The sequence below is a fragment of the Salmo salar genome, chromosome ssa18, assembly GCF_905237065.1.
Source record: "Salmo salar chromosome ssa18, Ssal_v3.1, whole genome shotgun sequence".
Lineage (NCBI taxonomy): Eukaryota > Metazoa > Chordata > Actinopteri > Salmoniformes > Salmonidae > Salmo > Salmo salar.
Window position 1 is genome coordinate 26,280,229 of NC_059459.1, and position 16,237 is coordinate 26,296,465.

General features: G+C 37.9%; 1 protein-coding gene and 1 long non-coding RNA gene across 2 annotated transcripts in view; one reads left to right on the forward strand and one right to left on the reverse strand.

Annotated features, from left to right (window-relative positions):
* Positions 1-16,237, reverse strand: part of LOC123728709 (uncharacterized) — an 81,705-nt gene that overhangs the window by 40,524 nt on the left and 24,944 nt on the right. The gene's annotated exons all lie outside the window — the stretch shown is intronic.
* LOC106577111 (forkhead box protein G1-like) lies at positions 1,624-4,876 on the forward strand. Its single transcript, XM_014154851.2, has one exon. The coding sequence runs from the start codon at positions 1,996-1,998 to the stop codon at positions 3,067-3,069; it is 1,074 nt and encodes a 357-aa protein (XP_014010326.1). The 5' UTR covers positions 1,624-1,995; the 3' UTR covers positions 3,070-4,876.

Here is a 16,237-nt window from a genome sequence, read left to right on the forward strand (position 1 = left end):
CTATCTCAATTTAATACCAATGTGATTATAGCTAAATGGAGATAATGTACTATACATTTTAATGTTTTGAAAGCAGCAACTCTACCGTGTCACTATACAGGGGAAATTCACCAGTGCCAGGCCCAGGTAGGATAGCTTCAATTTTCCCCCCAGGCCTCAGAGTGGAAACTTGCCATTACACATTAGTTTGCTTATGTAGACCATTAAAGACTTGGTAGGCCCACATGTTCCATCACATGCCTTCAGTGCATCACCTATCTCCCAGCTCCAATGACCTGCTCAATTTAATAGAGTGAATAAGCAGCACAATACTAGAGAGGAAAAATGGGACTATCATTAATATTCAATTTAACCTGGAAACATGGGTGAACTCTTTGCTTCTGTAGAAAGAGGAAAACATAAAACACCAGAATAAAAGAACAAGTGTGCTTAACTCGGAATTATACGTACCCTATGTATAAAACTGTTTTCTTGTATGGAGTGTTGCAAAATCACAGTAACTCAATGACCAACCTGGAGTGAAGACATACCTATTATTACCTTCAGCATGTCTGTTAGATTGCAGTCCTTTAGACCAAGCCGTAGTCCTACCTCAGTGACACAAAATGTACAGAATTACCCCATAGTGTATAACAGTTTCAATAAATATATCTCCACAATTTACATTTTTAAATTATAACTAAAACGTAATTGATATCTTAACGTCTTAAACATAGACAGGCAAATTATTATTTTATTTGACATAACACCCAAACCTGTTAACAATCATTTCAGAGAACCTCTCTTGTCCCTGGCCTGTTTTGTTATTCATTCTTACCCCAAAGGCCTACTAGTGGAGGCGCATCCCTTATGAAGGTGTTGGACATATTGGAAATACAGAGGTAATATAAATGTAATTCTTACTAAAAGTGTAAAAATCGATGTTCAGATGTTTCATATTGCATTTTAACAGTGCTTCTTCTTCCGGTTTCAAAGCACTTGACATGGTAAGGGGTTACTTTACCCAAATTCAACGTTCCATAATTTAAAATACCTCTGGTGAACCATTAAATATATTAAAACCAGCCAATATTATTACCTTCAATTCAAGGGCTTGAATGGGAGTGAACATGTACAGAAAAATGTAGCCTACGTAAACATTAACAAAACCCTCGAATTATAATATAAACCCTGGTTGTAGGCGCTATCGGCTTCGTTATGCACAGTCAAACATTTTTCTGAGCTCGAAAAATAAATAGGTTGTTGCAAATAATAATAGCATTACGCAAAGTTGTTACTCGTATGGCTATACACAGCTCGTTGGTAGCACCAAATTCTGTTTGTAGGCAATTATTTTCAGTCACAAAACACTCCAAAATAGTGCGCTCTCAGCGCAGGCATATCATAGTACGCTACACTAGAGGCGCTGAAGTAGCGGCGTTCAGCCTGAATAGGCTCTTTGATGTGCCTCTGACGTGTCCAGTACTCCAGCACAATACTATGATTGGAGCGCACCCACAATGCTCAAATCCCCCATTTAAATGCATTGTTTGCCTAAACATGAAACATATTCAAACCATCATTGTCCTTATTAAACAGAGAGGGGGGGACTCTCCATGACAGACGATGAATGCTTTTACGCGCACACCACACATAGCCAGAAACAGTCACGTACGCACGCACCGATAGCTCGTGCACACACAAACACAGATGAGGTGATGGTAAACAGATACGGAAACTGAGCCATCCTGACAAATCAATATAGTGCACTGAAAGTCTATTTTGTTTCAACAATATCGAATGGGGAAGAGGAATTTGTTGACAGTTAAAACATCAGCAATCTACAGGCTCCTCCCCTTTGGTGATGTAGCCTAGTGATAAGACGCAACCTTCTTAATGACTAATTTCTCTATCCCAGCCCCGGCTCCTCTCTATCCTACAAGTTCCTTCATGCATGCAATGTCCTGATCCGATCGCGTCTGACCTTTTCGTTTTTAAACACAAACCCCGAGATTTATGTCAGTGTCCGGCATGGAAGATCAGAAAGAGCCGCCGATGGTGCACCGATCTACTTCATTTAGTATCAAGAGTCTGCTGCTTCCCTCAAAATGTGACAAACAGGACTCGGTGCTCCCCGAAAAAAACATTGTTTCTTCGGGTTCTGATTCGGAAAAATCTCTGGATCCTGATATGGAATCTGCACCTTTGGACCCAGAGAAACCGAAGGAGGACGACGAGGGCACCGGGCGGGCGACAGAGCCTAGCAAAAATGGGAAATATGATAAACCGCCATTCAGCTACAACGCCTTGATTATGATGGCTATCAGACAGAGTCCTGAGAAGAGACTGACTCTGAACGGTATCTATGAGTTTATCATGAAGAACTTTCCATATTACCGGGAGCACAAGCAAGGCTGGCAAAACTCTATCCGCCACAACTTGAGCCTCAATAAGTGTTTTGTGAAAGTGCCAAGGCATTACGACGACCCGGGAAAAGGGAACTACTGGATGTTGGACCCTTCGAGCGACGATGTGTTTATTGGTGGAACTACGGGAAAACTTCGGAGACGCTCTGCTACCTCAAGGGGTAAACTGGCGATGAAACGGGGACTACGCTTTGCGCCTCTCAGTTTGGGAATAAACGACAGGGCGAACAACCCTCTGTATTGGCAAATCTCGCCGTTTTTATCGTTGCACCATCCACATTACAATGGATCATCTGCAGGATTTCTGAACCAAGGGCACGCGTATGGGTCTCTACTTCCCGGGGTGGACCAGCTGAGTAACGGGGACCTTACACGCCATCTAGGTGGATCTGTCGGTGCTCTGGGTTTGTCAAACAGTTACGGTGTAAGCACGTCTGGGCTACTATCGGGACAGAGTGGCTACTTTGTCTCAGGGAGCCAGCACCCGCCGCCGCATCTCCAGCAGAGCGCGCAGGGCTACGGTGTGCCGACGAGCTCGCCACAAACACTGATCTCGAACTCTCTAAGAACGTCACTACCGTCTTTTTCACCGGGAGTTTCTAGCGGGTTTCCAGGAGTGTTGTCCCATCAAAAGAGGGTCACTCCAAATGCTTTCTTAAACTGATTGCACAACTACAACATGGGGAGGACATATAAAAGCACCATAGAAATGGCAATTATAGGGTAAACATACAGTGATCACAAATTAGGTCAGAAACAATAATTCCTCTAAACAAATATGGCCATAGTAGCCTATGTATCCTGAAGTGCAACGATTTATTATTTTGCGTTGAAGGACAAACTTTGTTACCTGTGGGTTGTAAAATGTAACTATAGACTTGCCAAAGGTAACTTTATTTCGGGCTATTTATATCGTACAGATTTTCATTATTTGAATAATTTATTTATGTTTTGTATTTATTGTACAATGTATTTACATTTTATTGTCAGTGTATTCATCAGTAGGCATATTGAATAAAAAACATACAGCTTTATTCATTATTTATATGAGAATTAATTTCGAAATCGTTTTGGGGGGAAACGTCATACAGATCAGGGTTAAGACACGCGGGAAAAAATAAGCCTACAAAAGTCATATCTTCTCAGGTTCTCTGTCCAGAGACTCCAATGTAGGCTACTGCTGTAGGCCTATCTGTAATGTATGCTACACATTTTAGAGAGAAGTAGAGTTTTGTGTGTAGTCTTAAAATAATGATAACCTATTTTGTCCTCTATTTTGTTGATGGGGCCGAAATAAGCACATGTAGATTAAAGGACACAACAGTGCATGACAGTGCAGGCCTCCTCCTCGTCTGAGGACTACCTACGTCTTTCATATGAAGCACTTGAAGTTTCAGTTTGTCGTTAAAACCAGTTCCGGTTGTCTTGGCCCTTGCCATGTTTGATAAAGGTGTTATAGGCTACTACCTATTCAGGTGTGCAAGTTAAGTGTCTGATCATTTAGTCCTATTACATCAAACACACATTTGGAAAACAGGTGTATAATATCCACACCGATATAGCATTTATCATCTAAATCAGTGGTTCCTATTTTTTTCTTAGTCACGTCTACACCTTACAGTTATACACAATACGATAAGGCCTACCAGCTTCCTATATATAACCCTGACAAAATGACAAAAATGTAATATGCCCATGAGTGGGGCGGCAGGTAGCCTAGCGGAGCGTTGGGCCAGTAAACGAAAGGACGCTGGTTCTAATCTCCGAGCCGACTAGGTGAAAAATCTGTCGATGTGCCCCTGAGCATAATAACTTAACCCTACTTGCTCTTGTAAATCGCTTTGGATAAGAGCGTCTGCTAAATGACTCAAATGTTTAAAAAAAAAAAAAAAAAAAAAAGTACATTTATCCTGTAAATTAAGACTATACTCTGAGCTGTAAATCGCCTTACGCTTTCAGTAATAGGCTATATCCAACCTCCCATTCTGAGAATAATGGTTTGATATGTCTAGGCCTATTCAAATAAATAGAACAACATCATTCGTCATTGATACTTCTGGAATCTGGTTTGCATAACACTGGGGTTAGGCCTACAGAACCACAGTTTGGTAAACGCTGATCCAAATAAATAACATTCTGCATTGTTATTGTAATAACCAGTTAATTAAGATTCCATTATCCAATAGGCCTATTTACAAGCAAAATAGTATAATATTCAGGAGAGTAATGCGCTGATTCACACACATTTTGGCCTAACATTTGACAGATTTCTTTCCTTTGTTGGAAAGACTATATACAGGTTTATTTATTTCACAACATTGTATTTTGGATGTTGACGATTTTTTTGTAAATGTTCTTTCAAAGTTTTGCACTTTTTGTTGTTAGAATAGGCCTACCTAATGTATGAGTATTGTCTGTTTTTGTTGCTGTATGTTTTGAAAAAATAAACTTGATTAAAGTATAAGACATTACACTTTGCTATAGGTTTGCTATGTGTAGCATGAATGAAAGAACAACACAAACCTAATGTACGGGTTATACATTCAGACACGCTATAGTCAGAGGAAAAATATGCAGCCTATGTAGCTAGCATACCAAAATATTTGTTTTATCAACGGAAAAGGATTGAAAATTCACAAGTCTTCACCCTAAAAGCATCTCATGCCATACTTGTCTGCTGCTGAATCTCACAAGGTGAAGGGAAAATATAAATATAGATGATAGGTTATGTTTCTGAAACAACAACTCCCCTTTCAATGCAAACCACAGTACAACGTTTTTTCTGTCAAGACCATCAGCCCAAGTAATTAATTAATTTCAAATGATTGAAATAGGCAGGATAGGATCATTTGTTCTGGGTGCAATTAGGCTACTTTGTCAATAATTTATATTTCTGTGGATAAAAAAATATATAAATGGTGTCATCAAATAGTCAAAACATTTGTAAATGCAATTGAAATGTGTGGTGAGTTTTCGATACGCATGATATTTGATACAACTGCAGTGAAACGATCGATGTCCGCTTTTCTTATTCATAAACAACTATGCCGTGGGGTGACATGGCCTACAGTTGTCATGTTTCTGAGATGCGGCGTATACTGTCATTCTTCATTTCAAAGCAATAGGCTACAATCTATTTAATATATATGTTAAACATAATAAACATACATTGATTGTGTTTTGTCAGTACAAAATGGTAGGTTACAAAATGGTTAAGCCCAATTCCACCTAAAATACACAGGCATGTCACCCATGACAAATGTATTGAAATTGACAAAATGAATTGAAGTTCTCACAATATGTCTAGTGTAGAACTATATGCCTACTTTATTATAAAACCATTTGGACAGAAGCGACTTATTCATAATATTACATATTACTTATTCATAATATTACATATTATATGTAGGCTATATTACAACGATTCCACCCTATGATGATTTAAGAGTTACGATTAATGTAATGTTTAAGGACCATATAGGTCTGTAACTAACCCAAGCATTGCACAAAAAACAATTAACATATAGGGTACTAAATAAAAGTGTACTAATGGACTCAAAAAGTAGTCAGGAAGTGTTGGCTTAATATGTGTAGATACAAATTATTTGAGTTATAGGGCTGCATACCTTTCATACACCATTCAAACCGAACATTTCCTTTGAATCATTAATTTAATTGGTAGGTCCCAAAAATATAAATACAAAATAATAGGCCTAATGGTAAAAGCTACTTCATGAGTAGCCAGAAGCTATGTGGGAGAAGATGCTTCTCAGGCTGAGACAAAAGTTTGCTAGTTGGCCCGAGTTGTTATGGGGGCTCATTGTAATCTAATGTTTAGAAAGGTGGTTTGAGACAAAAACGTAGAGAAAGTGAAACCATATTAGAAAATAAACAAATAAACATCAGAATGAACTTTGATGTGAAGAGAACCGCACCACATCTCACAAAGGGTAGCCTATATGCCCCATGTCTTATATGCTATAGAAAAGGGGTAGCAACAATAGTATTCTCCCTGTGTTCAGGATGATTGTATAGCCATGGCGTTGGCACTTTTCAAAACATAAACAAGTTGGACCAAGAGAGGCATGAATTGTTCTGGCGTCAAACAATGCTGCTGGCGGTGTGAGCTGTCTGAACATGGCTACAGGAACATGTGTGAACTGGTGAATATAAAAAGTAGAAGTATTACTATGCTACTTATTTTGAGGATATATTCACTTAAACCTTATCAATACACATATGTTTCCACATGACATGGATAGAATTAGTGCACCAAATTGATTTAAGTACTGTTTAAGTTTTACAACGCGTGCAAGATTACTTAGTGTGCGGGAATAGACCTTTCTATCTTGGGGTGATCATCTTTATGTTTGTTGGTCATATAGGCTAGCACATTGGACATCTAGCATTGTTGTTGTATAAGGTTACTTTGGTCACGATCCTCCACAATTGACATGCATTATTGCATTTCTACTAGAGCATAGGCTAATGATATCAGAATTGAACTATTTCAAGAATCTATCATTTCGAGAACGGTCAAACATTTTCACATAAAACACTTTAGATACATTGTTATTATGGATTAGTTGAAATAATTCATCCGATATTAATTTGATATAGTTTAAACTGGGTGCTACAGTAGCGTTAAAGAAGAAAACAAATAGCCCAAAGCCAACAAGCAGGTATGGATCATGTTAATAGTACATTCATTTATTTGACTATTATAAGAAATAATAAACCATGGCTACAGTGATAACTTGAGGTTGTTAATATGAAATAGTTTCATAACAAGATGCATGTTATATCTAATAATGACATCAGAAGTAAGCCTATAGCCACAACATTCAAAATAAGTCAACTTGCCTATAGGCTACTAGGTCCCAACCATGGCTATCCATTACCCCTAAGAGCAGAAGGCATACCCATAACCCATAGGGACGCATCCCCGAGCTGACAAGGTAACAATCTGTCGTTCTGCCCCTGAACAAGGCAGTTAACCCACTGTTCCTAAGCCGTCATTGAAAATAAGAATTTGTTCTTAACTGACTTGCCCAGTTAAATAAAGGTTAAATAAAAATAACATGATGCTGCCACCAAAACACTTTAATACAAAGTGAAAAGAAAGATGCCTGTGTTAAAAAAATCCTCTCCATATCATGCTTTCTGTTTGCAACAAGGCTGTTTAGTAATATTGCAAGACAACATGGCAAACAAATTCACTTTTTGGCCTAAATGAAATACTACAGGGTTGGGTCAAATCCAATACAACAGAACAGAGGGTGATAAAGATGGGCAAAAATGACTGAATAAAATAAATAATTAAAATACTGAGCTATATTGTATGCGCAAAAAAATTGGGAAAATATATTATTTTATACTAATACAATTGCTCAGAGAGACTTTTTCTATTTTTCTCTCAAAAAGGTAGGGGTCAAAATTATTGACACCCCCGTTCTCAATACCTCACCTTGCAAGGATGACAGCAGGATGGAGAACACAATGGGAGGGATCTTAGACCATTCCTCCATACAGAATCCTTCCAGATCCTTAATATCATTTGTCTGTGCTTATGGACTGCCCTCTTCAATTCAAACCACAGGTTTTCAAGTCTGGAGACTGAGATGGCCATTGCAAAATGTTACTTTTGTGGCCAACTAACCATTTCTTTGTGGATTTTGACGAGTGCTTGGGGTTATTGTTTTGCTGGAAGATCCACTTCTGGCCATGTTTTAGACTCCTGGCAGAGGTAACCAGGTTTTTGGGTAAAGTTCATGCCCTCGACCCTAGGAAAGGCCCCAGGACCAGTGGAAACAAAATAGCCCCATAACATTAAAGATATACCACCATATTATACAGCAGGTATGATTTTTTTCTTCTGATGCATTCTCATTTTGACGCCAAACACACCACTGGTGTGCATAGCCAAAGAGCTCAATTTTCAGGTCATCCAACAAATATAAATGCCTGGAGTTTGCTAAACAACATTGGCGCATGGATTGGAACTGGTGCTTTGGTCACCAGTTTGGTCCCCCCCCACCTCTTACTTGAGGAACAATAGAGGAGGAATAGAGAACAAGAGAGGAAAGGCCTAAACCCCCACTTGTGCCATGTCATGAGGATACCTGGACCACAGAGGTGCCTTTTGTAAAGTAAATCAGGTGAGGAGGACTTTAAGGCTACTTTGAACAACGTTTGGAAAATGAAAATGGAATAGGACTGACGTGCAAAATACATGAACTATAACGTTTTCAAAACATACTTTTGCAACTCAAATGTTGATTATTTGTTCTATTGCCATTCAAACTGTATTTTCATATCTTAATGTATAGTGGTGGTGGCCTGCTAAATTGCCCGTTAAGAGTGTGTGTTTTGAACACATTCGTGTTCCTGAGTCTTACCTTTCAGGAATGTGGTCATAATAGCGAATAGCTCCAACCGCTCAAACATGAGCGAAATTTGTAGAAAGAAAAAAAGTAACATTTCTTATTTGTCTCTATTGCGGAAATATTTTTTCCCTCTCCAATCTGAGCCAGATTGACAGCGTTATAACCCAATGAGAATGGGTGGGCAACAAGTGTGGCCAATCATATTTCAGGGGGTGCTGGTGCCATCCCTGAGAACACATGCACTTAAATACACTTGTAAAAATCAACAACAAATATAATTGTTATTCTTCCATTTCATCCTCTAGACGTTACATTATGTCTTCTCTTCCATTTCATCCTCTAGACGTTACATTATGTCTTCTCTTCCATTTCATCCTCTAGACGTTACATTATGTCTTCTCTTCCATTTCATCCTCTAGACGTTACATTATGTCTTCTCTTCCATTTCATCCTCTAGACGTACATTATGTCTTCTCTTCCATTTCATCCTCTAGACGTTACATTATGTCTTCTCTTCCATTTCATCCTCTAGACGTTACATTATGTCTTCTCTTCCATTTCATCCTCTAGACGTTACATTATGTCTTCTCTTCCATTTCATCCTCTAGACGTTACATTATGTCTTCTCTTCCATTTCATCCTCTAGACGTTACATTATGTCTTCTCTTCCATTTCATCCTCTAGACGTTACATTATGTCTTCTCTTCCATTTCATCCTCTAGACGTTACATTATGTCTTCTCTTGACAGACAAACAGATTTACAGGACAAATCTGTGAGACTATTTGTATTGCTCTAAAATTGGAGGCAACCGACACATCAGATATCCATCATCACATTACAAAATAAATACACACTGACTACATCTAGCATCTTTGTCATGGACGGGCATACCTGAATTAAAACAAAAACAAAAAATAAATATGTTGATACATGAACTTGCTGACACTGAGTTCTTCTTTATGAACTCATGTGAAGTTCATGTCCAATTCATGTCCAATTAATTTGAATGTGCTTGTTAAGACCCATGGAAGTTAGGGTGCATTATTGAAGTAATTTAAAAGACAAACATTAGGAAAAATATGGGATTAATGTTGATACCATGAATATAGCATATACTTTCAAAACTTAATATAACCCAATGAAAACATTGGATATTATTTTAATCATGCAACATTTCAACAGCATTAGTTTATATGCATTATGTGTGGTTGCACAATAGTATGTCTGAATCCCGACTCATTTGGAGTAATCATTTGGGTATATATGTTACATTGTATAAATGATTGGAGACAGGCGCAGGAATACCTAATAGGGGGTTTTAATACTCCACCCAAAAATACAACATGCAATGAAAAGGCACGGGGACAAAGCCCAAAACAAACACGTATACAAAAATACAGGGATGTAACCCAAACAAAAGAGCGAGGTTAAACCTCTAATAAATACACGGGACGAGACCCATAATAACAATACACGGGACGAGACTCGTAATAACAAGTGCACAACAATACACGGGACGAGACCCGTAATAACAAGTGCACAACAATACACGGGACGAGACCCGTAATAACGAGTACACAATACACGCAGCACGAAAGCCGAAACAACAAAGCACAGGTACTCACAAGACCAGCGGACATGGGAACAATAACCCGACAAGACAATGGTGAACAGAGGGCACATATATACAATTACTAATCAGGGAAAATGGGAACCAGGTGTGCGTAATGAAACAGTACAGTGAAGCCTAGAGGCCCGTGACATAGACCTCCGGAGCTCGTGCATGGAATGAGCAGCAGTACCGGGGGAATCTGTGACAATATACTTGTGGATTTATACAAGTTAGAGATACCTGAAATGGCTTAATACCACTTTATTCATCACCCAAAACCCCCACCAACATGAAATATTTGTAGAATTGTACATTTTTTTCTACTTCCCATAGTAGAATGAGAATCAATCAATGAATAAGGAAAAGGAAAATAGTTTTGTAGAAAGGTAACTGCCATAATGCATACCTAACATTTCTTCTAAAACATCTGCAGAAATGACAGAGAACAATTATGAGAATAGGGTTTGTTTTGAAGAAGAAATATACAGTAGCTATCTAGGTGAACACTTATTTTTATTATTTGTAAATTTTATAAAGGAAAAATAGACCCAAAATAGCTCACTACATAAAAATCATAAAATTATTGATAGATTTCAAGAGGATGAGTCAGAAAAGAGTAACTTAATTTAGTTAGTAATAACACTTCTACAAGATCAATATTGACTATCTGTGATAATCATAGCCGTACTGTAAACTATTATTTAAAAACAATCCTGTTTACCCTTTGCACTATATTATTCAGTATATTTCGGTCAATATTATCCAGAGCTATATTACATTAAGGAAAGCAGCTTCTATCCCCAAGCCATAAGACTACTAAGTAGCTAACTAAATGGCTACAAGGACTACAGTATCTGAGTTGACCCTTGTCACAGGGCTCTACACACTCATGCACACTGCCACTCCAACGCGCACGCAAACACTCACTCCATCATTTGCTCACACACACATACATTTATACTGACTCTACACTCACGCACACCCACTCACATACAATCATCATATATGCGCCAGCTACTCTGTTTATCATATATTGTGATGCCTAGTCACCTTACCCCTATACATATCTACCTCTATCACTCCAGTATCCCTGCACATTGTAAATATGGTACTGGAACTGACTGACCGTGTATATAGCACGCTTACTTACTTTCTCGTGTTCTTATTTCCATTTCTCATTTGTTTTGTTCTACCTTATGTTATTTTTAGGATTTTTTTTTTTTTTTTTTACAGCACTGTTGGGTTTAGAGCTTGCAAGAAAGTAATTTCACTGTACCTGTGCATGTGACATTAAAACTGTTGAAACTGAAACTCACAGCAGAAAAGTTTTCTGACAACATAAAACAGAACCTCTTGGTCTTTAGTATTACACGGCATCAGGGCTGTAGCTACATATGGGGACACTGAGGTCTGGACCGCTGTCATTCTTTCAAGAAAAATGGAAAATGTAAGAACTAAGTCAGGGTCTCAACTTAGTGTTGAGAGTTAGAATAGTAGAATACACAAGGTGCAATTTTGAAATTTGGTTGTACATCAGTCGTTTTCCTCCTGTTATACAGTATGTCACTAACAGACAGTCAATCAATTAGCCCATGTAATTTTTTAGATTGGTAAATTAGTCAAGTTAGTCTAGCCAGCTATCTTAACTTGTAATCATTGCCAAATTACCGACAGGGCATGCAGGGCACGTGGCCAGTGGCCCTGACCTCCAGGGGGCCCCCATTGATTTTGTTAGTCACTCTCACTCAGATATCATATTAAGATGGCATAAGCTTTTAAAACTGCAATCATTTCTCCATACCCCATGGCAAAATGCGTAGAAATGCAGGAATTATCTGTAAAACTGTACAACAACAAAAAGTTATGTAAAGCAAACGTATTTGTTTACCATTTGTTAATAAAATACTTTTTTTGCTAACAGATGCCTCTGTACAGTAAGTATTAAAATATAGTTTTTAATCCTGGTGCTGAGTTAATATGAGCTTATCAGTAGCGGCTAATTGTATAGCTAATAGGTTGCATGTTTGTAGATCAACTGAGGTGAATGATGCTAGAGCAACCAATGTGATAGAGGCTAAGTTCATTTTATCTTGTTTTTGCTGTTCTCCAAATAACATTTTAGAGTTTTTAAATTATATAGAAATGCAGTAAATGAACTTCAACTTTCTTAACATTTATTGGAAGGGGGAATGTTTGACAGTCTCAAAATATCCACATTCCCTAGTCAAAAAATCCTTCAGGATTCTAATAAAGAAATCTGATTTTGGAATCTATCCTATACAATTTTATAGTCCAATAGGACTGGTTCCAATACCTGACTGTTTTGTTCTAGTTGATTCTTGTCTTGGAATCCAATAGGATCCTATAGGACTCCAATAGGACTGGTTCTGAAATCTGATATGATTTTTCTACTAGGGATCTACCAGAAATCATAAAAACGGGGTTGACTTGCCTATAATAAGGCACATATATTTAGCAATAGCAAACAAGAAAAAAACATTTCTCATCTGCTATAACAATACAGTGACTCAAAAACGACAAACAAATGGCTACAACTTAGCTAGCTAGATATCTTGCTAGTCAGCTGACAGGCAAAATTTGGCTAACAGTAGTTATTAGCTAGCATATAAATTAGTGCATAAAATGCTGTACGATTACGAAAATATGACTAAAACATTGGCAACTGCGTCAGGGAACATAAGGAAACAAATACTGCACTCACAGTTCTTGAATTCACACACAGTAAAGGATAAAACTGTTAGAATAACAATGTTAGAAACCTGGACATTGTCTGCACAGCCACAGGTAGCGAGCTGAACTTTGGAGTTAGGCTAATTAACACCGCAAGCTTAAGCCTGCTGTGACTTCCTTAGTCACTCTTAAAGGGACAGGCTTTCTTACAGGTGAATAAAACAAAAATTAATATAGAACTGTTGTTATCCGATCAATGAGCATTTAGAAAGTAATGTTGTTGTATTGTACTGGAACTAATGACAACAGACCATAATTTAATGGGTTCAATAAAAATAAAAAAACGTTATAATATGATTCTGATTGGGGTGACAAAATCCTACAAGACTTGTCAAAAACCTATAGGATATATTTGAAGACATGGCATATGAGGGTGAAGTGATACCCAATGGGTTGCACAATTTTCTCGTCAATCATCTTGAGAAAATATACTTGGAAATTGGAATTCTACCCAATCCCCCATTATTAACACAATGGAAAAGACAACCGTTTTATCAAAATTGTGAAAGTGTGTCGTCGACAGAGAAAAACAAAATGGTGCAGTTTTACTTGTGAATTCCAATAGGAAAAAAAGTAGTTAAATAGGATTCTGATAGAGCTTATACAAAATCCTATAGGATTGCGAGATTCATATAGAATCCAATAGGATTACTTTTAGTCCAATATAATTCAAATAGGATTCTGATACAGGTGACACAAACTCCTGTAGGACTGCAAGAATCATATATGATTCTATTGGAAAAATCACTAATCCTATAGGATTCTTTTACCTGGGTTCCTTAAACTGTGCCAAAACATTTAGCTTAAAGCGGCAATCAGTAGTTTAAACAATAACAAAGTTTCTTTAAAAAGCTGAGGGATGCGGCTGGAGAAATGTAACAACTCTAAAATGAATAGACAGAGCTATGGATGCAAGGACTGACCATCCATGATATTAAAATTATAGTTTTAACCATGTTTTGAGGGTATACAGCTTATTTACATTTACTTTGTTTACAAATATTGGAGTTAAACAAGTTTATATTTTGAGTTCTGATGGGGTACGGCAGTTGAATAAAGTTGATGAGGGATTTATGAGTTATATTCTTCAAGAATCAATGGGTACATGTCAATAATATATAAGTAAAAAAAATGGATGCCGCAACTAGTGTGGTACCACTGTTAAATAATTGTTTAAATTACTAACATAAATCATATACATTATTGCATTTGAAAGACTAAAAAGGTTTGGTAGCAGGAATAGTAGCACCAGAATCTTTCTAATCTATTTCATTGTCCATTTCCTATAAAAGACGAGCTTTGAGGATTTCCAAATAACACATAAAGCAAAGTCAAAATCTCAGATCGCTAGTAGTTGTATGCCATTTTAGCACAAACTCAATGCACTTTCGCTGAGGTCGACATCTTGAACCTGCAATCTACATCACTAACAACATCACTGCAACATTTGCCTCGATTTTCTGGGGCATTTCTGCATTATTTTGAAACAAACGAGCAGAAATCGATGTGCTTAAACCTCCATGGCCAAGTTTCGCCCCCGCCCCTGGTAAAGATTGCGTGTGTAATCCTAGACCCACGGTTGGCTCTGGGAGCATGCACACCCAGGCAAGATGACCTTCCCCAAACTGGCAGTGAAGCAAGGGCGCCAGTGTGCATGCGCAGTAGCATCCGCAGGGTTCCGTGACAACACTAATAGTCAGCATGGATCACTGGCACACAGTCACTTCTAATTAGAATTATTTCAATCTTCAACTGGCTTTATTTTCAGAGCTCCAATCTTGGTTTTCAGACATGCCAAAAATCTCCTGACTCTACCCTCCCTGTCCCTCCATTTGAGCTTTCTTCGTTTAGGGTTCGCCATTTACAAAAACAAAGGGCGGCTGACACACTCCACTTCTTCCCATCATTGCAGTGTGTTATGTATGCATGCTTTCAAATGCCATCTGCTTTAAAGTACGCAAATTGTCAGTTTTACTCGGCAGGTAGCCTAGTGGTTAGAGCATTGGGCCAGTAACCAAAAGGTTGCTAGATTGAATCCCTGAGCTGATAAGGTAAACATCTGTTGTTCTGGCCCTGAACAAGGCAGTTAACCCACTGTTCCTAGGCTGTCATTGTAAATAAGAATTTGTTCTTAACTGACTTGCCTAGTTAAATAAAGGTAAAATATAAATAAATAAAAAATACTCTTTGGCGTATGTCACTTTCAGTGCCTTTAGTTCTTAATCTTTCATGTTAACTTCATAGTGTTGGGAAAGATACTGTCAATGAACTGTTGATTTGGTTATAACTTCAAAATACCACAAACATGTCTATTTTATCGTACCATAACATTTCCAGAATTTTTTTTGGAATCGTTTTCCCAAATAGCTGTTAAGTGCTAGCCTAAGGTATATTCAACATTGACTAATTTATTGATAACCTTATGCACTCCTCTGTGACAAAGTCATGGGTAAATCTTGCTTGCTCAAGGCTAATTGCCAAGCTTTTGTAGTTATGAAAGCCTTGACCTCTTGAAAGCTGGAACGAAAACGAGGTGAGATTGTACATAACCAATGAAAGAGCTTGAATTGGATAGGTAGAGATCTTTTTTAGCATAGGGAAAGTGATGTCTGAGCCCCTTATGCTTCCACTTAGGCACTGCGGAGAAGGAGGATGGGTAGGAAGGTGTGCAAAGACGAAAGGTGGAAGAGTTGGAGTTCTCCCTAAAATTGTGTGGAAAACGAGAGTTGAGGGCGAGGGCAAGCTGAATGACAGATACGGTCTCAGCTACAACATGGCGTCCGCCCCATCGTCACCCTGGGAAAAGAAAGGCGCCTTTATGAGGTAAAGAGAAACACAATGCCATCAATGACAAACTACTGGTTTAGCATCTAAATCTTTTAGTTGGTAGTTGAGTAAAATTGTTTCGTAATTAATCACTGCAAATTTGTTTTTAAGTGGGTTGCTGAATTGGGCAAGTGTGTATATACTGATGAAAAATCAGACACATTGGAATATCACACCTTCTGTAATATAATATATGCCATTTAGCAGACGCTTTTATCCAAAGTGACTTATAGTCATGCGTGCATACATCTTAAG